General features: G+C 37.7%; 1 protein-coding gene across 1 annotated transcript in view; it reads left to right on the forward strand.

Annotated features, from left to right (window-relative positions):
• Nucleotides 1-26,758, forward strand: part of zan (uncharacterized LOC100497422) — a 91,532-nt gene that overhangs the window by 18,117 nt on the left and 46,657 nt on the right. Inside the window, exons 18-35 of the mRNA XM_031902733.1 lie at nucleotides 422-506; nucleotides 1,283-1,390; nucleotides 4,368-4,609; nucleotides 5,144-5,427; nucleotides 6,594-6,871; nucleotides 7,304-7,902; nucleotides 8,136-8,712; nucleotides 8,828-9,030; nucleotides 9,165-9,545; nucleotides 10,390-10,673; nucleotides 11,524-11,795; nucleotides 13,232-13,417; nucleotides 13,742-13,998; nucleotides 15,099-15,183; nucleotides 16,040-16,123; nucleotides 21,728-21,871; nucleotides 24,175-24,431; nucleotides 25,159-25,246. Of these exons, the coding sequence (XP_031758593.1) occupies nucleotides 422-506; nucleotides 1,283-1,390; nucleotides 4,368-4,609; nucleotides 5,144-5,427; nucleotides 6,594-6,871; nucleotides 7,304-7,902; nucleotides 8,136-8,712; nucleotides 8,828-9,030; nucleotides 9,165-9,545; nucleotides 10,390-10,673; nucleotides 11,524-11,795; nucleotides 13,232-13,417; nucleotides 13,742-13,998; nucleotides 15,099-15,183; nucleotides 16,040-16,123; nucleotides 21,728-21,871; nucleotides 24,175-24,431; nucleotides 25,159-25,246 (4,414 nt within the window). The remainder of the gene's footprint in view (nucleotides 1-421; nucleotides 507-1,282; nucleotides 1,391-4,367; nucleotides 4,610-5,143; nucleotides 5,428-6,593; nucleotides 6,872-7,303; nucleotides 7,903-8,135; nucleotides 8,713-8,827; nucleotides 9,031-9,164; nucleotides 9,546-10,389; nucleotides 10,674-11,523; nucleotides 11,796-13,231; nucleotides 13,418-13,741; nucleotides 13,999-15,098; nucleotides 15,184-16,039; nucleotides 16,124-21,727; nucleotides 21,872-24,174; nucleotides 24,432-25,158; nucleotides 25,247-26,758) is intronic.

Consider the following 26,758-nt stretch of genomic DNA (forward strand, 5'->3'; position numbering starts at 1 on the left):
TTAGTGACATTAGTGCCACCTAGAATGCTATATTTATTCTGCAGAAAGCTGTACCATACCTGAGTAAAGAGCCCTAGAAACTCCCTCTGTTTGTTAAAGACAGCAGCTGCAATTTTAAGTAGCTTCCTGCTCTAGCCGTTGTAGCTCAGATTACACATTCCTAAGGGTGGGGGGAGTGAGTATTATGAATTCTTAGGGGAGGGGGGAGCAGGAAAAGGGAGAGAGCTGGGCAGACTCTGGCCCCACGAATGAAGGATTTTTCTGATACCAAAGTACATGTGTATACAAAAGAAGACAAAAAATCCTGTATCTTTTGATAGAGGACTTAGTGTAGTGTTTTTGTGAGTGTGTATGTAAATATTTCTGATAAAGCTTACTTAGTTTTTACCTTTCCTTCTCCTTTAATTTTTTTTCTTCACAGATTATCCTGGAAGGTGTAAGAGGAAATGACTTCCGCAGTGATGTTGCTGTGGATGATATTTTCATTTCTCCTGGATTTTGCTCAGGTAAGTCAGTTATTATTCTGATTTTAGCTTGAAAAACATTTGTGAAAAAATAGGGGAACAATATTAGTGCATGAAGTGTGGGGCTCCCATTTGAGGGAACCAAACTACATAAACCGGGGATGTCCTTCTAGCTGTTGTTCTATCTATCTATCTATCTATAATCTCTAGTTGCCAGGGACCCTGAGAAGATGACTATATTCAGTAAGGGCGGGCATGGGAAGACATGTAACCGCACCCCACTCACAACCCCTACCCATCTCCTAACTTGCACATCATTTAGAGTTACAAGCTAGGGAGAGTGTGCAGGTACAGGCCTGTACCCTAATGCAGGCAGTAGGACAGGGAGGGCTTCCTTGATCCTGACAGTGCTGCAATTTGCACCTCGTGTGAGATCTGCCATGAAGCCAGACCCCAGACTCTTTAATGAGTGCTAAATGGTGAGCTTTTGGAGAGCTTTAGTGCTCTTGCACTTCTGTTTGAGGTCTACAGAATTGAGCCCTTTTATCTGCTACTGTGAATTATTCTATCTATTACAGAAATAGTGGCTAATGAGGAAAGGTCTCTCCTTAGCTGACACAAGGCTGGTCTCTGGAGTATTCTCTCTCACCTTTCTTCATTTTATTGATTCATTTTATAGTAATACTACAATTAAATATCAACAATAAATCAGTTATACACTTGAATTCAAGTACTTCTGCCAGAGTTATTAATTATAAACCATACCACAAACAATCGGCTTCTAATTTAAATTTTTTGTTATCATTTTTTTCTCAAAGGTTCTACCACCACTACTCCTACCACCACTACTCCTACCACCACTACTACTACCACCACTATTCCTACCACCACTACCACAACTACAGTGAAACCACCAATATCTTCAGGTAAATTAAACCGAATAAGAATGAGACAGATCATCATTGAACATTCTGAGTTTATATTTTCAACTTTTCATATGACATTATTTAGATTAACCTGAGTCTATGACCAGGGTCGCACTGGGCTGGCACAACACCAAGAAAAAACCTAGTGGGTCTCGGCCCTTGTGGGCCCTGCCAACCCAAGCCCGCTCCCGACCAGTATCTGTGGGCACTGCCAACCCAAGCCTGCTCCCTACCAGTACCTGTGGGCACTGCCAACCCAAGCCCGCTCCCGACCAGTACCTGTGGGCATTGCCAACCCAAGCCTGCTCCCTACCAGTACCTGTGGGCACTGCCAACCCAACCCGCTCCCGACCAGTACCTGTGGGCACTGCCAACCCAAGCCTGCTCCCTACCAGTACCTGTGGGCCCTGCCAACCCAAGCCTGCTCCCTACCAGTACCCCCAATGCCAGATTTGGCATAAAGAGGAAGCAAACGTTACAGGGCACACAGGTACCCAAGATCCCCTGAAGTGGTCCATGGACTCCCCAATCTGACACTGTCTATGACTAGAACTCAGGAGAAGTAGTGCAGGAAATCACAAACCATGAAACTACATTCGTTTGTGTAAACACCTGTACAGGTATAGGATCCCTTATCCGGAAACCAGCTATCCAGAAAGTTTCGAATTACAGAAAGGCCATCTCCCATAGACTCCATTAAAAACAAATAATTCTTGTTTTTAAAATGATTTCCTTTTCTTTGTAATTATAAAACAGTACCTTGTACTTGATCCCAACTAAGATATAATTAATCCTTATTGGTGGCAAAACAATCCCTTTGGGTTTATTCAATATTTAAATGATTTTTACTAGACTTAAGGAGATCCAAATTATGGAAAGATCCCTTATCCGGAAAACCCCAGGTCCCGAGCTTTCTGGATAACGGGTCCCATACCTGTACCAGATATATAATCAGTAGATGTAATGCATGCCTTTTGACAATCAAATATGTTAACCATTTATCAGAATGACTTAGGAGTGAGTTTGTCAAAGAATTAGGAGAGAAGTATTTAACTTTAGGCCAAGTAGTTACTGTAGTGGTGCAAATTTACAGCAGCTTCTGAATTTACTCTCCTTAGCATTATAGCTTTCTAATCTTGGTTAGCCTTCGCCTGGCTTTTTCTAGCAGACTTGCATACACTCGCTGTGCTTTGGGCTGGGCTGCTACTTACCTGCTGTACATAAGTGCTACAGTACAAAATCAATGGTTGCAATAAACACGATAAAGTAATTTCCACAGTTTAGAAACTGCTTTTTCAAAGTTGCTCCTGGTGAGCCGCAGGCTTATACTTTTACACACCTCTATTTACAGATGTTCATGAATCATGCATAGGGTACAATAAGCAAAAGGATTTTCAATGTCAGGTGTGAACTGCAGGACACATTTGTACTGCTATGTACTGTGCCTTGCGCCTAATGCATAGCACCTCATTTACGTAAAAAGTCAGAAAAAGTGTAAATTCTAGGTGCAAGATCATTTAGGCACAACTGCACTGAGTGGGGCATTTTAAAACACACAAATCTGCAACCAGTGACCTTAATGGGGTTGTTCATAATAAAATTAACTTTAAGTATGATGTAGAGAGCGATGTTCTGAGGCGATTTGCAATTGGTCTTCATTTTTATTATTTTTGGTTATTGAATTATTTGTTTTTTGTTCAAACAATAAAAAGTAACAATAACACTTTTGACTGCTGGGGTCAGTAACCCCCATTTGAAAGCTGAAAAGAGTCAGAAGAAGAAAGCAAATAACTTGAAAACTATACAAAATAAAAAATAAAGACCAAGTGAAAGGTTTCTAAGAACTGGCCATTCCATAACATACTAAAGGTGAACTACCCCTTTAATGTGTGATACTACACTTATCTCTATGTAGTATGTTGTCTTCTGTGCATTCAATATTACAGACACAGTGCCAGATCAAATAAAAAGATTGATGTGGTGGTGTTGTATAAAATTGCATTTAATATGTGCAGTCCTATTATGAAAGATATTCAAATTGCAAATTGCTGATACCGTCATAGGATTTTAACAAATGATATGGTTGATTCACTAAGGTGTAATAAAACGAGCGCATTTATAGCAAGCGTTAAAAATTTTATTGCGTCTTATTTTTTGCGTCTTATCTCATGATTCACTAAAAGGATATTTGCGTTAATTTAGACGCAATGCTGTCTGCGTTATTTAAGTCACGAAGACTATTTTCGTGCGGTATTTGACGCAACGTACACAAAATGTCACCGCATTCGACAAAATGCTATATTAGCCATATATTAGCCATACATGCCATTACTTTTGTAAAACTACTGTTCTGAAAATGACCATTTCCCTGCAAACTGGCGGCTGCATCACTCTAGGGCCAACACATACTTGAATAAATCCCACTGCAAAGTCCATATTTTATTGCCAAAAGCTCAGGAACTGTACTTTTCTATAATTACCGCCTGCAACAAGTAGGTGTTAATTTTCACATAGAATAATGAGATATTTAGCGCATCTAAGTGTTTGTGAATCATGCGTTAGTATTATTTCTGTGCGAGAATTAACGCAATGTGTTAAAATTAACGCATTCGCTTATGCCCTATTTAATGCAAGCGATATGCAACTTAACACATGCAATAATACTTTAGCGAATCGAGCATTTTTTTGTGTCAATTTTAACGCAAAAAAGCATGTGATAACGCTTATCGCACTTTAGTGAATCAACCCTTATCTGTGAATGCTTGTGTACATAGCAAGCTTAAATATTATTTTAGTTGCCCTTACAAATCAATTGATTTGAGCCTTTTGAGATTTATGAAATATAGAGAGGCTCTCTTCTCTCAAAATGATTTTCTTGAAATTGAAGTCAAAATGACAAATTTTACAAAAGAAAACTAAAGTTGTTGACTAAGAGCTAAATCTTGTTTACTTTAATAACCATTTTTGTTATCTGTAGGATCCTGTGTGGTGTCAGGAGACCCCCATTATTACACCTTTGATAACAGGGTCTTTGATTTTATGGGGATATGTACCTACACACTCTCTAAGCTCTGCAAATTTGACAAAAACCTGATAGACTTCAATGTGGAAGCAAAAAATCAATATTGGGGAGGAAGCACTCGTGTGTCCTCTGTGAAATATGTGAATGTCGATGTGTATGGATATAGGATCACCCTGGATCAGAACCAAGAAGTTAAGGTGAGATACAAAGGAGAAAGAAAATGTAAAACTGTGGCATCAAGAATAGTGATGAGCGAATCTGTCCTGTTTTGCTTAGCCGAAAAATTTGTGAATCTTTTAAAAGATTCGCAAAACAACTAAAATGTTGTGCGTGAAAAAATTGTTGCCCGCGACAACTCTTTTGACACACAACAATTCTTTTGACGTGGGCGACGATTCTTTTGACGTGCAACAATTCTTTTGATTTGGGTGACAATTCTTTTCGTGGGCGTCAATTTTTCTGCGGAAATTTTTGTCATCCCTTTCGCGAAAGAATCCGCCAATGGCAAAACGCGGAAATTTACCGCAAATCCATGCCTGCCGAAACATTTCGCCCATCACTAATCACAAAGTGAGAAAATGATTTCTACTAGTGGAATTCTGTCTGTGAGCAAACTTGCATCTATTTTATTTCAACAGAAACAAGGCATTTTGTCTTTCTGACCTGACCTGTAGATTTAATCACGTAAACATCATATAATTCCCTTTGTTTTCGTTTACTTGTCATTACAGGTAAATGGACAGCCTGTGATCCTTCCAGAGGAACTTCCCCCAGAAGTTAAAATCTCTTACAGTGGACATCATGTAATGGTCACTACAAACTTTGGCCTGAGAGTGTTATTTGATGGAAATCACAGAGTGGAAGTGAAGCTGTTTGATACCTACTCTGATCAAGTTTGTGGTCTGTGTGGAAACTTCAATGGCAATGTAACTGATGACTTTTTAAACCCAAGTGGACAACTCGAGCAAGATCCAGTTGACCTTGGTAACAGCTGGCAGGTGGAAAATGACACAAGGTTAGTCAACCTAAGGATTATAGAGCTGCACAGACTTAAAGGAGAAGGAAAGGCAAAGTCACTTGGGAGTGCCAAAATGTTAGGCACCCCCAGGTGACTTTAATCGCCTACCTTTTACCCCGGGCTGGGACTTTTTGCCTTTTTGGGCTCATAGAGAAGGGCTTTTCACCCTGTTTTCCTCTTCAGGGTCGTTCCTCTGCGTTCCACCGCAGGAACAGGCGATCATGAGCATGAGGCCTAAAATATGCCAGTTCATCAGAACTGATTTGCCTGCTTAGAGAGTCAAATCCATTTCTGTTGTATGTAGTGTTAAAATTTAGCACAACACTTCATTGTTTTATTAAATCCCAAACAAGGATGAATAGTTTTGTTAATCTGCACTCTGCCCCACACGCCAGGTTTCGAGCATAGCCACACTCCAGACAGAAGTGGTCTCTGAATGAGCACTAAGGGGTTTACTTTTGCCCTCCTTAAAGTGATACTGACACAAAAAAAACAACTTTTTAAAATATGAATCTACATAAAAAGTTGCCTATAGGTCGTGTTGATCATTTTTTGCTGATAGGTTTGCTTTTGTAAGTAATTGTTACTTGAAATCCCAAAATCTGACTGTTTTGCCAACCTGACTGTCCCTTCTCAGCCTGTCAGTTATAGCTTCTAATGCTAATGGCCTCCTGCTGCACAAATATGGCAGCCCTCTCATAGAGGAACATGGGGGATCAGATAGGTAATGTAAAAGCTTGGACAAATACTTTTATGGCAAAATTATAAATAGCATGCAAAGACAATGTTATGACAGATGTAAAAAAGGTTTCATTTCTGGTGTCAAACAAAAGGAATTCTGGGAATGAATTCCAAACTCTTAAAAAAATCCCATTTGCATGGGTTTATCCTATAGGCTACAGCTCACCCACTGGGTTTGAAGCTGAAGCCAGGACAATTTCTGGTGTCAGTATCTCTTTAATCCTCTGTCTCTGGTCATAGTAAAGTAACCCCTTAGTTATTGTTAAATAATACTAGCATGAGGAATCAAAAGTGTTTTTCAAACCAATAATATATATCGTAGAAAAATATCTCACTGGCTGCTCTAACATAACAAGTATATATTTTAGATTTATACATTTCTCCCCTATACAAATAACAAAAATCTTTTTCAAACTTAACAGTTGTCCCCCAGCAGTAGAAGTTATCCCAGACTGTACCGATGATGAAAAGCTTGTTATTGAAAGTAACAACTTCTGCGGAATGATCACTAATCCAAACGGGCCATTTAAAGATTGTCACAATGTGATAGATCCTGAAGGTTACTTTAATAGCTGTGTATACGATTTGTGTGCATTAAATCTGGATGCGGCCGCCCTATGTGACAGTCTTCAGTCCTATGCAGTGGCCTGCCAGTCGCAGGGAGTCACCATACAGCCATGGAGGAACGACACTTTCTGTCGTAAGTAAAGCATCATGTACTAATATAAAATAGAAGGACAATTTGAATTCTGTTTACCTTCCTTAGACTGGAAAACACTCAGCATTTTAAAGAGGATTCATAGAAAAAGAATATATTTGGGGTACATTACTTTGTCAATTTCCTCCCACACATTACAGATTCTATATTTTTCAGGCCTTAGAAGATTACTTTAAAATGAAATATTCCAGCCAAGTAGCCAACTGTTTATGTACTAACAAAATAAGTGTTTAGAAAATAAAGTTGTACCTACACATATTGACCAATTATTTTGGGGTCACAGGTAGTGGTTTTATTATATATCGAGCTAGAGATGGAATACTCATAGGTAGAAGAAAATATGGCTTGATTTGATATTTTCCCACTTAAAGTATACAGCATTATTAATTTGCATAATATTTTTTGTGATTATAGCAATCGATTGCCTTCCCAACAGTCATTATGAGATCTGCAGCACAGCATGTCCAGCCACTTGTGTCAATCCAGGAGCACCATCCAGCTGTAATCTCCCCTGTGTTGAGGGATGTTTCTGTGACCCAGGATATGTCCTATACAACAAGAAGTGTGTTCCAAGCCTCCAGTGTGGTTGTTGGGATGGAAATAATTACTATCCAGTAGGCTCTGAATTCTGGACTGATGATACTTGCTCCACAAAATGCAGATGCCCCTCAGCAGGAAGTGCTTTAATCTGTAATTCTGCAACTTGTAACAGTAACCAATATTGCGCTACAATAAATAATGTTTCTGACTGCCTTTATTATAAATATGGCATCTGCAGGGTCAATAATGATCCTCACTACAACAGCTTTGACGGACGGGTGCACCATTTTATGGGTCTTTGCACCTATACACTCTCAAAGCTTTGTTCCAATTCATCGAATCTGCCATATTTTAATGTTTATGCAAAGAACGAGCATCGAGGAAATCCTTCAGTAACATACGTGCAAAAGGTTTTTGTTGAAGTCTATGGTTACAACATACAAATCATAAGGAAAGAAACATCACGTGTTTTGGTAAGGAATATTTCTAATTTGTATTTTATATATTTTGTAGCAAAAAGTAATTTCTCCTTCAGGTATGTTAATTCACTAGAAGGTCAAAGAGCTAGATTAGTCAGAAGGAACAGAGCAGAAAATATAAACAGATATTACTTTTAGCAGCAACGTTAGTGTATATTGGTACACATACTAATATGTGTTTCATTTTATGACAAATAATACAATATACTTTGTATGCTATATTCAAGGTTGATGGAGTATGGAATACACTTCCGGCATCCTTGAAGGGTGGTTCTGTATCAGTAACTAAAAGTGGAAGATACATTGTTCTAGAGACAGACTTTAAACTCTCGGTGTCGTATGACACAGATCATTCGGTGGAAGTGAAAATCCCAGATACATATTCCAGCCAACTATGTGGAATGTGTGGCAACTTTAATGGCCAGATACAAGATGAATACCTGATGCCAAATGGACAGCAAGCTCAGAACTCTAATCAACTAGGAAATAGTTGGTTGGTATATGATGAAGAAGATCCATTCTGCCCTAGTGGTCCTACAGTTCCTCCTCTTCCTGTCTGTCCACCAGAGAAAGAACAGCTGTACGAAAGTGAAACCCACTGTGGGTTGTTAACAAGTAAAGGCAGCCCCTTCAGTATATGTCATGCTGTGGTTGATCCCGCTATCTTCTTTGAAAGCTGTGTATTTGATCTTTGCGCCCTGAATGGAGACAAGAATGTTTTATGTAGTGCACTTGAAGCATATGCAGATGCCTGCCAGCGGGAAGGAATTACTATTCATGGCTGGAGAAACATTACTTCCTGTGGTATGTTTAACGTAAAACCAATGTATATAAAGCAAAGTCGCTGGTGGAGTCTTAGCTACAATATTAATATTAGTCTTACAACAATATTAAGTTTTCGATTTATTGTCTTATTTAGGATTACCCCCCTGCCCACCCAATAGCCACTATAATGGCTGTATGACTGCATGTCCTGCTACATGTCTTGACCCTTATGCTCCAGAGAAATGCAACAAACCCTGCATGGAAGGCTGTGAATGTGATCAAGGATTTGTCATGAGCGGGGACATCTGTGTTGATGCATCCAACTGTGGCTGCTTGTATGATGACAAGTACTATAATGTGAGTGACTACTATCTGAGACTATACTTGCTATTATACTTTTCATTTCTATGGTTTTTATTTTTTTTCAGGTATCTGCAGTTATTTGTAGTCTTAAGTTAAATAACCAATTTGGTATTTTTCATTTATACTAGAAAGGGGATTCATTCCTACAAGAAGACTGTGAGAGAAGGTGTGAATGTCAAGGAAATAACAACATGGTTTGCATTGAAACATCATGTGCCAAAGATGAAATATGTAAAGTTCAAAATGGTTTATTAGGGTGTTACCCAGCAAGTATTGCAATTTGCCACATATATGGAGACCCTCACTACTCTACCTTTGATGGAACTCTCCATCACTTCCAAGGATCCTGTAACTATACTGTTACTGAGACATGTGCAAACACATCAAACAACTTTATTATTACAACAAGAAATGAACACCGTGGAAGCCCAAGCTGGACTGCCATTAACTCTGTGGCCCTCACTGTGAATGGATTGCACATCTTATTAGCAAAGGACAACTTTGTTTATGTAAGTGATAATACTTATTATTGTTTAGATATTATTGGTCGATGCATTTGTTCCTGAATTTTATCGATATACAGTATTACCCTTTACTTATATACTGCTGTCTTATTCTGCAATGCTTTTTAAATTTAAAAATTATAAATAATTCCTCTCAGCCACAGTGGAGCTTTAAGTCTAAGGACCCTATTACACATACTAAGGTCATTTTTATCAGGAGCCAAATTACCTTGCTGTATATTTTTGAAGTGTTCAAAGAAACCCACGTGTTTGGAGATCATACAAATTCATTGCAAACAGTTCCCTATCTGGGATCGAACCTAGAACCCCAGAGCTGAATTCATTAATTTAACCTCTTAGTTTATGCTGCAGCTTAGTAAATGAATCCAATATGGTTCTTCTGGCTAGGATTGGTGACAAATTTGGATGATGAATATGTATACACTAGGGGGCAGATTTATCAAATCACGAGTTCGAATCCCAAATGGGAAAAATTCGGATTGGATACGAAAATTTCTGAAGATCGCAAATATCACGAAAATGCTTACGAAAAAATCGTATTAGTCATATTATAATATCATATTGGCGATCCGACTTTTCCGAATTTTTGTACCGAACGATTGTAAACAGCGGGAAAACCTTTCTGATTTTTTCGTGCAAGTGTATGAAAAAGTTGTGCAAGTGTACAAAAAGTCACGCAAGCATCAAAAAAAGTCGGCAGAAATACGCTCAGAGCGTTTGAATGAATGCTCCGAGCATTCGTGCATTAGTATATCTGCCCTTAGTTCTTACAGCAGGTTATTGCAAATGTATACATTTTTTAACAATGTTTTTTCCCTGTTTTAATCAGGTCAACAATGTATCAAAGAAACTTCCTATTAATGATTCAGGAATAATTATTAGCCACAACAGCCCGTATGTGACTGTTACTACAGATTTTGGCCTACAAGTTCAGTTTAATGGTGATCATGAGCTACTTGTTAGTGTAAAGGAAACTTTCAAAGACATGTTGTGTGGTCTGTGTGGCACATACAATGGGAACCCACTAGATGACTTTATGACACCCAATGGAACTATTGTATCAGATGTTAATGATTTTGGAAACAGCTGGAGAGTCCCTGATGATGACTGGATGTAAGTATTTTTAAATTTTGGACCTTATTTGCACCTTGAGCAGCCTATGGAAAGCATTAAGTACAGGCATCCCTTGCACCACACAGCACTGCATCTGCACCTTGCACCACCTATACCACAAGCGCAACTACAATTTCTTTACCCTTTAGTTCTCCAGCTCTTGCACCTGTGTCATTGTCACATGAGTCCTTACTAAGATGCCCACTTTTGGGACAATGAATTTATGGTCCATGGACTGGACTTATATGCACTCTAAATTGAGATACTATGCCCTTTTTTTGCATTAATCCATTTTCTCCCCACTGTATGTATATAGAGATTTTGCAATATTGTATTGTGTAATTCACGTTGTGAAGGGGCCCCTCTAATTTATGTCACCTTGATTTTATGGGTTAGAGTGTGATTTTAGTGGTCTGAGATGCCTAGCTGGTCAATATACTGTACATAATATTTTAAGTGTACAAGAGTTTGAACATCACATTGTATATTGTGTTATTCTCTAACAACCATATGAGGCTTTAGTCCTTTTATTAATGGTGGTTGTTGTTATTATATGCCCAATAAGCTTTGTATTATGAATTCCCTATGCCAAGTGATAAGCTCTTAATGAATGTGTGGTTTTCTGTTCAAGTCCTTTTCTGTTCAAAGGCTCAGACTCACACTTTTAAAAATGAATAAAGAATTCTCTATATGTGTGGGGTTTCAGATTAATTAATGGTAAATCAAAGCTGTTTTCTGTCATTATTTAGCTTTTTGTGATATTTTATCATTAGCATGTCATGGTGTTTGATTTTCTAGACAAAGCTAAGACAAATAAGGACACAATTCGTGTTTTTACACTTTATTTTAGATGTGATCCAATTCCTCCTACACTGCCAGAATGTCCTCCTCCAATACAGCAAGAGGCTGAAGCAAAGTGTGGTGTCTTACAACAGGTTAATGGCCCCTTTGCACAATGCCATGCACACATTCCCCCTCACCATTACTTTGAGAGCTGTGTGTATGACCATTGCGCTACTAGTGGAAGCAATGAATATTACTGCAGTACATTGGAGGCTTATGCAGCTGCGTGTGAAAGTGCTGGAGTTAATTTGGGTGACTGGAGGAAGGATACAGTTTGCGGTAAGTATGTAGTATGGATATGATGTACAGCTAAAAGAGCATGCAGAACAGCACTACAAACTGCTGAAAGAAAACCCCCTTGCATTAAAGGCTCCCCCTTGCATTAAAGGCTAGATACTAATGTCCACTTTATTATCAGTGATTGTGTGGTTCCTTTAACCAATTATTACTAAAAGGGCCACTACAACTTAATTTCTTATGTTCCCTTGAATTTGTCTGATTGAAATAGTAAGATTTGAATATTCTTGTAAATTTTCTTTTCCTTTAGCTTCTAGGAAGGTGTTAATGGTTTAATGTGCAATATTAGTCTTGCCTAAGCTGCCTGACTTGCTCCATGCAGGGCTACTAGGGGTTTTCAGCAAACCTGTTTACATATTCTATAAATCATTTCCTGTTCTTTATAAACTTTGACTAATCTCCTTTTTGACTGATTCAACTGTGTTGGCCACCATTAATAATACTTCCATAATAACTACCACTTCATGTCAATACAAGAGATACTGCATGCTTTAAGGCATGGGGAAATTTAGGGCAAACAAAGTTTAATATTTCATATATATTTATAAAAATGTAACATGTCAATACATTCACTTAATCACTTGTACTAGAATATTTGCTCAGTCTTCTCTTTTTTCTTTTTCTTAAAGAGACAATCACACCGACAGCTACAACCACTACCCAAGCATGTGTAGTTTATGTGTGTTTCTTCATCTCTATGTTATAAAAATGTATGCATTTTTAAGCCATGTACAAAATTTAAAATAATATTAATATTGTACTGGTGTTGTGCTTTTTTGTGTTCAACCAACATTATTAAGTTGTTTCTGAATGCATGTTCTACACATTTTTACAAATATTAATTAGTGCAATTTCCAGTGTATGCTCCTCACTTCAGATACCTTGTGTCCCACATCAAAATACAGTTCAGTGATTACTCCAAAGTGCCCTCTCCTGTCTTAGTCTAAGGCAGAAGAGGGCACTTTGGAGTATTCACTGAACTATGTTCTACACATTGTAGACTGGGCTGGGAGGACACCAGAAAAAAACCTAGTGGGTCCCGGCCCTCATGGGCCTTGCCAACCCAAGCCTGCTCCCTACCAGTATCTGTGGGCGAAACTGCGTTAAAAATTCACTGCAACTAAAAAATTCACCAAGAAAAAACGCTGGCTTTACGGTATTTGGTGAGAAAAAAGTTGCACATAAAAAAAAGCCATGTGCAATAGAATAAAGTTTAGGGGTGAGAATAAATGCCCTTTGACTTTAATGCATTTGGAGTAAAAAAAAACAGTTGTGCGCCTAAAAAAAATATGTACGTAGAGTATGTTGTACGCTACAGAGTAGCATTAATGGAAATATGCCATAGATGTTGCAGTTTCTTAAATGTTTGTGACGAAGGACTTCTAATATTTATTTATTTTATCATGTAACTGCAACAGAAACATCAACAACAACACCACCACCAACACCACCAACACCTGTTCCAATCTGTTACTGGTCTTGTAATTTTGATGCTGATTTCTGTTCATGGACTCAGTCTCCTCTCGATGATTTTGACTGGATTCGTCACACAGGATCAACACCTAGCACTGGCAGTGGGCCTTCATTCGATCATACAACCGGACGTATGTCTATTTCCAAAAACTGGGCTTTGTTTCTTCTTTTTTTTTTTTTTTTTGGTTTTTAGTAAAACCTCATGCAGATTAAATCAACTATGGGTAATACATATACAGTTAAAGTTATTGGTTAATATATATATATATATATATATATATACATACAGATCAAATGAATTTGATCTGGCTTTGGCTTTACTTTGAAAGAATACATGTACATCCTTTTGAGTTCTCTGATCTTTGTTGCATACATATTGCCATTCATACAACTGATAACAGCATGACCATAGCTAATTTATATCTATGAATGCATTTATTTATTTTAATCTATAGATGGTTTCTACATATACATTGATGGACGATCCCCCACTGTTGGACAAAAAGCACGCCTCCTCAGTCCTATCTGCAATTCTGGAGGTCACCAATGTCTAAGTTTTTGGTATCATATGTTTGGGGTAGCTAAAACAATGGAATTAAATGTATATATTGCAAGGAACGGGAAAGAGGAATTGGTGTGGAATTTAACTGGCCATCAAGAGAATAACTGGTTGCCTGCAAACATTCAAATTGCTGATACAAGAAATGTTCAGGTGAGACAGTGTAAATAATACACCAGAAAATTTTATATGCCAATTTTTTTTTAATGATGAGCTACAGCAGCGATCCCCCAACCATTGGGGAAAAATTATGTAATCTCTTTGTTGTAAGCTTTATCACTGGTTTCATCTCTATATGCCAATATAAATACCATCAATTATAATTTTAAATCATATTGTGTATTTCTTATGAATTTTGTAGATGAATTTTAGATTTTAATGTGAGACTATCATGTTTTTACGTGTTAACTTATTAGATATGTAATGCTTGGGACTAAACAGTGCCCATGTTGGGAACATTTCAGAATAACCCTGTTGGTACTGCAGTCATCTCTCTTGAACTGTGCAGTGTTTGCAATGTAAATACAGTATAGGCAAAACAAAGATCAAAGAGCAGACCCAAATGTATGTTGCTGGCACAATATGGCATATTTATGCAGGCAATGTAGCTCTACATTTACATACTTAAAGGATTAATAGCTGGAGTCTGGAGAACCAAGTAACTAAACAATTTTTTGCATTGGGAATTATATAGTTTTAAGCCACTTAACAGTCTTCCAGTGTTGTTTTTGAGCCACTGGACAATGGTTTGGGGTAGCATAATTCTATGTGCAAGTAACCCTTAAAGATCAAGGAAAGTTGTTTTGGCATTTTACTGCCAATAGATTAACCACATTAGTGCCACCTAGAACACTATATTTATTCTGCAGAAAGCTTTACAATACCTGTGTAAAGAGCCCTAGAAGCTCCCTCCATTTGTTTAAGACAGCAGCTGCCATTTTAAGTAGTTTCCTGTTCTAGCCGTTATAGCTCAGATTACACATTCCTAGGGGTAGGGGGGGTGAGTTTTATGAGTTCTTAAGGGAGGGGGGAGCAGGAAAAGTAAGGGTACTGCCCAGACTCTGGCCCCAGGAATGAAGGATTTTTCTGAGGGAAGAAGTCTAATGCCGAAGAACATGTGTACACAAAAGAAGACAAGAAATCCTGTGTTTCTTTTGATAAAAACTCAGTGCAGCGTTTCTGTGAGTGCGTATGGCTGTATTTACATAGACCTTTCTGATAAAGCTTATTTAGTTTTTACCTTTCCTTCATAGATTATCCTGGAAGGGGTAAGAGGAAATGACTACCGCAGTGATGTTGCTGTGGATGATGTTTTAATTTCTCCTGGATATTGCCCAGGTAAGTCAGTTCTTATTCTGATTTTAGCTTGAAAAATATTTGTGAAAAAAGAGGGGAACAATATTAGTGCATGAAGTGTGGGGCTCCCATTTGAGGGAACCAAACTACATAAACCAGGGTTGTTCTTCCAGCTGTTGTTTTATCTATCATCTACCTTTATTTCAATCTATCTTACAATCTATATATTATCTATCTATCTATCTATCTATCTATCTATCTATCTATCTATCATCTATCTATAATATCTAGTTTCCAGGGACCCTGAGAGGATGACTATATTCAGCTAAATTCAGTAAGGGCAGGCATGGGAAGACATGTAGGTGCACCCCACTCACAACCCCTACCCATCTCCTAACTTGCACATCATTTAGAGTTACAAGCTAGGGAGAGCGTGCAGGTACAGGCCCTAGTGCAGGCAGTAGGACAGGGAGGGCTTCCTTGATCCTGCAATTTGCACCTCATGCAAGATCTGCCATGAAGTTCAGCCAGAACCCAGACTCTTTAATGAGTGCTAAATGGTGATATTTTGTGCCCCTTAGTACTCTTGCATTTATGTTTGGGGTCTACAGAATTGAGCCCTTTTATCTGCTACTGTGAATTATTCCATCTTTTACAGAAATAGTGGCTAATTAGGAAAGCTCTCTCCATTGCAGACGCAAGGCTGGTCTCTGGAGTATTCTCTCTCACCTTTCTTCATTTTATTGATTCATTTTATAGTAATGCTACAATTAAATATCAACAATAAATCAGTTATATACTTGAATTCAAGTACTTCTGCCAGAGTTGGTAATTATAAACCATACCACAAACAATCTGTTTTTAATTTAAAATTTTTATCTTCATTTTTTTCTTATAGATTTTACTCCAAGTACTATCCCTACTCCCACCACTACGCCTACCACCACTACCACAACTACAGTGAAACCACCAACACCTTCAGGTAAATTAAACTGAATACAAATGAGACAGATCATCATTGAACATTCTGAGTTTATATTTTCAACTTTTCATATAACATTATTCAGATTAACCTGAGTCTATGACCAGGGTCGGACTGGGCTGGCAGCACACCAGGAAAAAAACTATTGGGTCCTGGCCCTCGTGGGACCTGCCAACCCAAGCCCACTCCCTACCAGTACCTGTGGGCACTGCCTACCCCCATCCCAGATTTGGCATAAAGTGGAAGCAAAAGTTAAAGGGGCACACAGGTGCCCAAGTGCTCTCTGGACACCCCAATCTGACACCGTCTATGACAAGAACACAGAAGTAATGCAGGAAGTCACAAACCATGAACCTACATTCGTTTATCTAAAGACCTTTACCAGATATATATTCAGTAGATGTAATGCATGCCCTTTAACAATCAAATCAAATATGTTAATCATTTATCAGAATGACTTAGGAGTGAGTTTGTCAAAGAATTAGGAGAGAAGTATTTAACTTTAGGCCAAGTAGTTACTGTAGTGGCGCAAATTTACAGCAGCTTCTGAATTGACTCTCCTTATAGCTTTCCAATCTTGGTTAGCCTTCGCCTGGCTTTTTCTAGCAGGCTTGCATACACTCGCTGTGCTTTGGGCTGGGCTGCTACTTACCTGCTGTACATAAGTACTACAGTACAAAATCAATGGTTGCAAGTAAACATGATAAAGTAATTTCCACAGTTTAGAAACTGCTTTTTCAAAGTTGCTCCTGGTGAGCCGCAGGCTTAAGGTGGCCATACACGTGGCGATCCGACGATGTTTCGTACGACCATCGGTCGCACGAAACATCGTAAGATCCGCCACACACCATTCAGGGCTGAATCGGCAGGTAAGGAGGTAGAAACAATAGGATTTCTACCTCCTTCTGCCGATTCAGCTCTGAAGGGAGAATTTTGGTCAGGCGCCTTCTATGGCGCCCGATCAAAATTTTCAAACTTGTCCGATCGGCGAGTCGTCCGATATCGGCAGCTTCCTGCGATATCGGTCGACTCGCCGACATGCCATACACGCACCGATTATCGTACAAAACGAGGTTTCGTACGATAATATCGGTGCGTGTATGGCCACCTTTATACTTTTACACAGCTCAATTTACAGATGTTCATGAATCATGCATAGTGTACAATAAGCACAAGGATTTTCAATGTCAGGTGTGAACTGCAGGACACATTTGTACTGCTATGTACTGTGCCTTGCGCCTAATGCATAGCACCTCATTTAAAAGTCAGAAAAAGTGTAAATTCTAGGTGCAAGGTCATTAAGGCACAACTGCATTGAGTGGGGCATTATAAAACAGACAAATCTGCAACCAGTGACCTTAATGGGGTTGTTCATAATAAAACAAACTTTAAGTATGATGCAGAGAGCTATGTTCTGAGACAATTTGCAATTCATTTTTTCATTTTTATTATTTGTGGTTACTGAATTATTCATTTTTTGTTCAACTTGTCCTTTTGGAATTTTAGCACGCATCTGGTTGCTAGGAAATGAATTACCCTAGCAACCATACAGTGGTTCAAATAAGAAACTGGAATTTGAATAGGAGTGGGCCAGAATAGAAAGATAAATAATAAAAAGTAACAAAAACACTTTTGACTGCTGGGGTCAGTGACCCCCATTTAAAAGCTGAAAAGAGTCAGAAGAAGAAAGTGAGTACTGTATATCAGTGCTATCCAACTGGCGGCCCACGACCCCCCTCTGTGTGACCCCCCACCTGTCTGGCTGCTTTGATGGCTTACCTTTGCAAAGCTTTAAATGGTATCAGTACTGTGATTACCTGGCCCCCTGCATGGTTCACACCTCAGATTCAGGCTGTAATCCCTCTGTATTGTTTAAACATGTAATCCCCTGTGTTATTCACACCTTTTAATCCCTGCATTGGTCACTGTCTGCATTGTATAGACCTCATGGGTGTCGTTTGAAGTGGTTGCAGTTTAAAAAAGGGGAGTGGCCATAATGGCTTCCACTAGCGGCCCTCCACTATATATGCTAGAGAAATTCCGGGCTTTGGCACCACAGAAGTTGGACAGCTCTATATACTCGAGTATAAGCCAATTCGAATATAAACCGAGGTACCTAATTTTACTGGAAAAACTGGAAAAACGTATTGACTCGAGTATAAGCCTACGGTGGGAAATGCAGCAGCTACTGCTAAGCTAAGAAAAACAGTAAACTTGCTCTGTAAGTGGAGAAGAGGGTCAACAAAAACAATATGGTATCAACAATGATACCTTAAGAGTACTACCCCCTTAGCTCAATCAGCAACCAAGCAAAAACACAAGGAGTTAAAATCCTTCAAAAACTATATATAGTTTATATAGAATATAAAGTGCAAAGTGTGTCACGTGAGTGACGTCATCACAGTCATTGAGCATTGGCAAACTGGCAGCAGACCCAGTCCCAGAGGACACGTAAGGGGAAATAAGTATTGCCAGGGCCACTGGAGTGTCTGGCTGTGGGTGGCCTAATTTGCACACAAAGGACAGAGGGTGCTAGTCTGGAGGGACCCATGGCACCCGACTCAAGTATAAGCCGAGGGTGACTTTTTCAGCACATTTTGGGTGCTGAAAAACTAGGCTTATACTCGAGTATATACCATAACTCAAAAACTATACAAAATAAAAAATAAAGACCAAGTGAAAAATTTCTAAGAATTGGCCATTCCATAACATACTTAAGGTGAACTACCCCTTTAATGTGTGATACATTTATCCCTATGTAGTATGTTGTTTTCTCTGCATTCAGTATTGTGCTAAACAGACATTGTGCCAGATTGAATAAAAGGATTTATGTGGTGGTGTTGTATAAAATTGCATTTAATATGTGCAGTCCTATAATAAAAGATATTCAAATTGAAAATTGCTGATACCTTCATAGGATTTTAGCAAATTATGTGTGCATGCTTGTGTGCAAGCTTAAATTTCATTTTAATGCCCTTACAAATCAATTGATTTGAGCCTTTTGAGATTAATGAAATGTAGAGAGACTCTCTTCTCTCTAAATGATTTTCATGAAATTGAAATCAAAATGACAAATTTTACAAAAGAAAACAAAAGTTGTTGACTAAGAGCTAAATCTTGTTTACTTAAATAACCCTTTTTGTTTTCTGTAGGATCCTCTGTGGTGTCAGGAGACCCTCATTATTACACCTTTGATAACAGGGTCTTTGATTTTATGGGGATATGTACCTACACACTATCTAAGCTCTGCAAATTTGACAAATCTGACAAAAATTAATGTGCAATGTTAGTCTTGCCTAAACCTGTTTTTTTTCAAGACCTGTGGAGTGCTATACTTTTTTCTCTCTCTCTCTCTATATATATATATATTGCTTTAAATATTACTCTTTTGGTCAATATTATTATTTTGTTTATGTTGCTAGCATATTAAAATACAAACAAATTTGTGGCATGTATGGAACCTCTGTACACTGCAAGCAAAAAGTATACCATTGTCAATTATTCAATTTTTTGCTTTTTATAAATATTCAGAATATTATATATTCACAATATACAATATTCAACATTCATTATATTGAAATAAATTTGTTTCTAAATTTCTAACTGCTATTTCTACAGATTCTCCAAATCCCCCAGATTCAACCACGACAGTTGGTAAGTATTTTGTAAATTGTAACTATAGCTACTATGTTATAAGGTACTAGATCATTTAAAAAAACTCAATGACACGTCTAATAAATGCAGGTCCCTCCTTTTCCTCCTTCTACCTAGATTTCATACCACCACTCTCTCAAGCTTAGACCACTCAGGTCCACCTGTGTATATTCTGTTGTGAGCACTAACTGATATGAAATGCATTTATTTGGCATATATCTATTCATAAATATACTGTTGTGAAACTTTTAGAAAATAAGAAACAAAGTTGAAAAAAATAAATAAATGCAGGTCCACTGGCTTTCTAGCTTAACATACATTACATATTCTGGTAACATTTGTGCCTTTATGGAGCTTCGCACATTGCCCTTGTTGAAAATATAGTTTATAAATGTACAAGAGGAATCCTTTTTTTACTTTGTTTCCCTGTGACAAATGGTGCAATTGATTCAGCAAAGCACATGTTATAAACTTTAACTAATTTATTTCAACTGTGTTGGCTGCTATTAATAATACTTCCATAATAGCTACCACTTCAAGTCAATACAAGAGCTACTGCATGCTTTTAGGCACGGGGAAATTTAGTGCAAAAAAAGTTCAATACAGTATCTCATATCTATTTCTAAAAATGTAACATGTCTATACATTCAGTTAATCACCTGTACTAGAATATTTGCTCAGTCTTCTCTTTTTTCTTTTTCTTAAAGAGACAATCACTCCGACAGCTACAACCACTACAACGACTATAACAGGTACATACTATTGGGATTTGGGAATAACTAGTATAAAAAGCATGGTGTTTATTTGTCTCTATGTTATAAAAATGTATGCATTATTAAGCCATGCACAAAATTTAAAATAATAATAATATTGTACTGGTGTTGGGCTTTTGTGTGTTCAACCAACATTATTAAGTTGTTTCTGAATGCATGTTCTACACATTTTTACAAATATTAATTAGTGCAATTTCTAATGTATGCTCCTCACTTCAGATACCTTGTGTCCCACGTCAAAATACAGTTAAGTGAATATTTATTTATGCCTTAGTCTAAGGCACAAGAGGGCACTTTGGAGTATTCACTTAACTATGTTCTACACATTGCAATGTTTAGCCAAACAAAAAAATTAAAACCTGCCCTTAGCAGAGAAATGCCTAGTACCTCCTGTGTCATCTGTCACTGAGTTGAATAGAAAGCACCTACCAGTAGTGGTGACAGGTATTTTTTGTCTCAAAAATGTTCAAATGTGCAAACCTGCTAGTGGTTACAATTAGTTTCCATTCAAGCCAAAGACAGGCAGCATTAGCAGTATCAGGCTTTTCCCAACCACCATATTTCACATGTGTGCCATTAGCCTTAAAGATACCAGCATTAGAATGGTTGAGACATTAGTCTAGGCTAGGGTATTTGTGACATGTGATTGATTCATCTGTAATTGAAGGTCTGATATTAAAAAAATCTATCACAAAAATAAAGTTATGTGTACCAAATTGTTACTAACCAAAAGCACTGCCTGCATAGCCTCCACACTTACAGAAATATTTAAGAATGCCACATCAATTATAATAAAATGATGGACTGCAATGCATTTGTATGATTTTATTGCATTTCTTTAAAAGTAGCAGTTTGGTCGTGTTTGGCTACTGCAAAAACTGGCCCCTGAGAAAATGAAAAAACGTGTAACATTAAAGGAGCAAACAATTTACAAGAACTGTAAATAAGTGTTTGCTCTCTCTTTTTTTGGAAATACCTCTATAGAAAAGACCTCAAAATAAGCCGAACAAGTAGGGCTGGTATCAAAACTGTATTTTCCATCTTTGTATAATATACCCATAGAATAGTTATTGGACTTTCTTTTTGTACTGCTTCTTGCAGGCAATGTCGTAGAGGAACAATGCATGTTGTATATCTCATATGCTTATGTGCATTTCATAACACTTATGTATTTCAGCCCCCCATGACCCTTGTAACTACACATGCTCATTTGGACAGGATTTTTGCGGCTGGCAGTCAAAATCAGATAAATTATACTGGGAACGTTGGAGTGGACCAACGCCATCTGACTTAACAGGACCTTCATCTGATCACAGTGGTGGTATGCATACATATTCTTTATTAGAGATGTAGCGAACTGTTCGCTGGAGCACTAATTCGCACGAAAATCGGGTGTTCGCAAGTTTGCGAACTTTTAGCGAAGTTCGCAATTTTGGGTTCGCCTTAGCTGGAGACAAATTTTGACCTCTCATCCCAGAGCCAGCAGATACATGGCAGCCAATCAGGCAGCTCTCCCTCCTGGACCACCCCCGGACCACTCCCTTCCATATATAAACCGAAGCCCAGCAGCCATTTTACATTCTGCCTGTGTGTGCTTGATAAGTTAGCATAGGGAGAAAGCTGTGCAGGGGTTTGAGGGACAGTTTAGGTAGCTTTGCTGACTAGTAATATACTTTCTACTGCTCTGTATGTAGCTGCTGGGGACAGCTGTCCTGCTGATCTCATCTGCTGTAACCCAATAGTCCTTGTAAGGACTGCTTTTATTTTCTGATTACTGTTACTCTAGTCTTCTTTTCATTGTGTACTGCAGCTCCGTCTGTGTGTGTTGGAGACAGGTGTGCTGCTCATAGTAGTGCACTAAGCACCAACCACACATCCACATCGGTTTTTTTTATTTGTGTTTTTTTACTTTGCTACTGTAATTTATAGAGCCAAGTGCTATTAGTCTAGCTGTGTGGGGGACTGGTGTGCTGCTCCTAGTAGTTCACCGCCAGCACCAACCAGAGATCACTTTTTTTTTATTATTAATTTTTTTTTTTAATTTAAGTTACTGTTCTTTAATGTGTCCAGTGCTCTTTGCTGTTATTCATAGTAGTGCACCAAACACGTTTCACATAGTAGTGACATTGCATTGCAATAAAATCACCTGAGCGATGTTTTTCCACCAGCAAGAATATATTCCGTATCCACTACTGCAGCGTTTTGTCTTTGCGTGTGAACCGGCTGTAACCTTTACACGACTTGATTGGCATGTAGACGCCGGATGTTTTAAAGCAGTTTATTACACAAGTTTAGGAATGTAGTGTGATTTCTGCCCTTTACAGCACAAAACGCAACGCTGTGTCAACAACGTATTTTTCAGAGAAATTTTTGCCCTTGATCCCCCTCCGGCATGCCACTGTCCAGGTCGTGGCACCCTTTAAACAACTTTAAAATCAGTTTTCTGGCCAGAAATAGCTTTTCTAGTTTTTAAAGTTCGCCTTCCCATTGAAGTCTATGGGGTTCGCAAAGTTCGAAAAAGTTCGCAGTTTTTGGCGGAAGTTCGCGAACTGGTTCGCAAACTTTTTTTGTGAGGTTCGCTACATCTCTATTCTTTATTTATGAACTTATGTATATATGAACTTATATATATATATATATATATATATTTATTTAGGATCCACCTGGAGCTGAAATTCTTTGATTTTCAGCAGTACAACTTCCCTATATAACTAGTTCAATACTAGGGAAACCTTTGATTTTGGGTTGCTGTCTACATGCTGCTTTAATGCCTACAATGCCTAACAAAATATTTTTCTCACTTTTTGTTGGCATCAATTTGCCATGACCTCTGCATATGGGAAAAAGTTTTAAAACAATGTGAAAAGAAGTTGTTCTTAAACTCTTCTATTTACACTATTTAGTATTTAGTACAGGTATGGGACCTGTTATCCAGAATGCTCGGGACCTGGGGTTTTCCGGATAAGGTATCTTTCCGTAATTTGGATCTCCATACCTTAAGTCTGTTAAAAATCATTTAAATATTGAATAAACCCAATAGGCTTGTTTTGCCTCCAATAAGGATTAATTATATCTTAGTTGGGATCAAGTACAAGGTTCTGATTTATTATTACAGAGAAAACGGAAATCACTTTAAAAATTAGAATTATTTGCTTATAATGGAGTCTATAGGAGATGGCCATTCCGTAATTCGGAACTTTCTGGATAACGGCTTTCCGGATAAGGGGTCAGATACCTGTAGTATTTTGTTGTTAATAAGACATAAAGAAATCTGTATTGATTTGCAAAGAAGGAAATATACTACTGTATTTCAAGATAATTTCTGTATTTCAATTTGCAAAATAAATTGTCTGGGTAAATAGTTTTATTTATGTAGTTATAAGGATAACACGTATAAAAGTATTTTGACTTTTACTAGTTAGTATATCCTTATGCTTATTCCCAGCTGCTCTCTGAGATATTTACTGTATGTACAAGTGAAAGTAACCAAAGTTAAAAAGAGGACTGTAGACCCTCCCCTATAAAAATATATTCAAATTCAATAATTAATAGAAAGCCTGTGATTTTTTTTCTCTACTAGTCACCTTTGAACTCTAACAAATTGAAATACTGTTTCTCTTTAAGATGGATACTACCTTTATGTTGATGGACGTAATGCAAAGTTGAATGACAATGCTCAGCTAGAGAGTGCTTATTGTGATGTACAAGGACCAAACTGCTTCAGTTTGTGGTATCACATGTATGGAGCTTCAGAAGATACAAAGTTGACTGTTAAAGTTCTTACAAACCAAGGTTTTGAAGATGTCATCAATTTGTTTGGAGATGGAGGGGATGTATGGCATTTGGAACAAGTTGAACTGCGTAACAGTGAGAGAATAAAGGTGAGCCATTTTTGCATTTAGATGATTTTTCAACCACATTGTAGGTGCAAGTGCAGTGTACATCTCAGTGTTTCTCAGTCTATGTGGCCGATTCATTAAATCACGAGTTCGAATCCCGAATGGGAAAAATTCAGATTGGATACAAAATTTTCTGAAGATCGCAAATATCATGAAAATGCTTACGAAAAAATTGTATCAGTCATGTTAATGTCGTATTGGCGATCCAAAATCACAAAATGTTCATACCAAACGATTGTAAACAGTAGGAAAACCATTCCGATTTTTTCTCATAAGTATACAAAAAAGTTGCATAAGCGACGAAAAATTCACCTAAAACACGCTCGGAGCATTCTTGTCTTAGTAAATGACCCCCTATGAATAGAGAGGAATAGAAAGGATGACAGTATGTTAAAGGCAGCGGCATGATTCTGGCCTTTATGCTTTACAGGCATATGACAAAACATCTATGAACTACTTCCCATTGTCTCTTGGTAGGTCAGAGAACGCTGACTAAGCAATTACCTGATTAATTATCTGACTTTCGAGTTAAACTGTGGGTTAAGGCAACTGTGATTCAAATAAATAAGGAGCAAGTCTAAGCATTTTTGAACACCTGGCCACTGAGCGATTAAAAATAATTGATGTATTTTATATATAATGGTAGGAATTATAGCTTAATCTGTCTTTATAGCATTATATTGAATCTGGAATTTCTTTTTTATGGCAGATCTTTATTGAAGTTTGGCTAATTGAAGAAGACAGGCCTATTGATATTGCGATTGATGACATTTCCTTTACCAAGGGCTACTGCACTGGTAAGCCATGGCACACAAAATTATATTTATATATTGTACCACCTGGGCAGCTGAGTTCCTTTTAAGTTTTTAATAGCTTATGGGATTGTGAGTACCCAAGCTGTGGCATTTAGTCCCATTAGGTGTCAATAGAAGGGTCATGTAAATATAACCTTGGATGGGATAGCTAGTGTAGCACTACTAGTTGATATAATACCCTGAAGGTGGGTAAGAGTCTCATTGTTTCTAGTGTGCATAAAGGGGAGTAGCAATATTCTGTTAGACACCCTTTATGGAGAAGGGTAGATATGTGTCCAGTACCTTGGGTGGGAGTAGTTATGAGTGAATATATGTTAGACAGTAGGCAATGGTGAAAGCTCAAGTTAGTGAGAAGGACCTCTTAAACAAGGATTACTCAGATAAAGGTCAGTTCCTATTTGTGATTGCACTAGTTTCACACACTGCGCAGTGTGAAGCCTCACTGAGTGCCATTGAGTGTTAGTACTCTTGCTGTGTGTTCCACCAGATCTTACTTAGTAAGATTCATGTGTAAGGATTCTGATAAGCAATAGCTCAAACCTAAGTGTGAGTACTATGAATAACTGTAAAAAAGTAACTGATGAGCATATTTAGCATATTGTGATATCTAGATTTTCCATGGTCCTGTTAATAAATGATTATCAAGTTGGGGAAGAACCACTGAGACCCATCCAAGTATTTTTGCACCACACTGAGCACATGCACTAGCAAAGGCTTATCCATTAACTTTAATGAAAATAATGGCATAAAGTAATATGTATTTGCCATTTATTTTACACAACTTTTCAAACCAATTTTCAAGCAAAAATAATTTTACACATCATAATTTTCAATACATACAGTAAATATGAAACTTGAAGTATATAATCTGCTGTACCTGTAAGATACATTGTATTGAGATACTTAGATTTATTACACATATATTTGCTCTGTTTTTATCTCAATAATCGTTTAATCTGTTTGGTTTTTTTGGACAGCACGAACAACAACAATGCATGCATTCTGTATTCCGTTTCAAATATCAAAAAATGATCTGCAAACTGTTATCTTTTTCTTCAAAGCAGAATGGCATATATGTTCCATGTAGAAAAAAAATCATATTCTTTCAGTTTAAGCAACAAAAACATTGTAAAAACATTGATAAAATAGTATACAACATAAATACAATGACATAAGATAAGAAAAGAAGATACATACCTTTATAAATGTACTATTTATCTTAGAAAACTTTCACACCATAATTATTACACAGCACAATAAATTGGTCCCTATGTGTTTTCATTATATGGTATAAATATGTGCCTTGTAGTAGATAAACTGCTTTTCAAAAGTAAGTAGTGCGTTACAACGTACCTTGCAGGCATTATGCAAATTTGCTTAGATTGCAGGTAAAACTTAGTCCCTTTGCTCAGTACTAATCTTAAATTACTTATATAGGTCAGTTAGGGTAGGACTGGCCAGAAGGGATGACTTTGACGTAGTTGGCCAGCTTGA

Source organism: Xenopus tropicalis, chromosome 5, assembly GCF_000004195.4.
Source record: "Xenopus tropicalis strain Nigerian chromosome 5, UCB_Xtro_10.0, whole genome shotgun sequence".
NCBI classification, from domain to species: Eukaryota; Metazoa; Chordata; class Amphibia; order Anura; family Pipidae; genus Xenopus; species Xenopus tropicalis.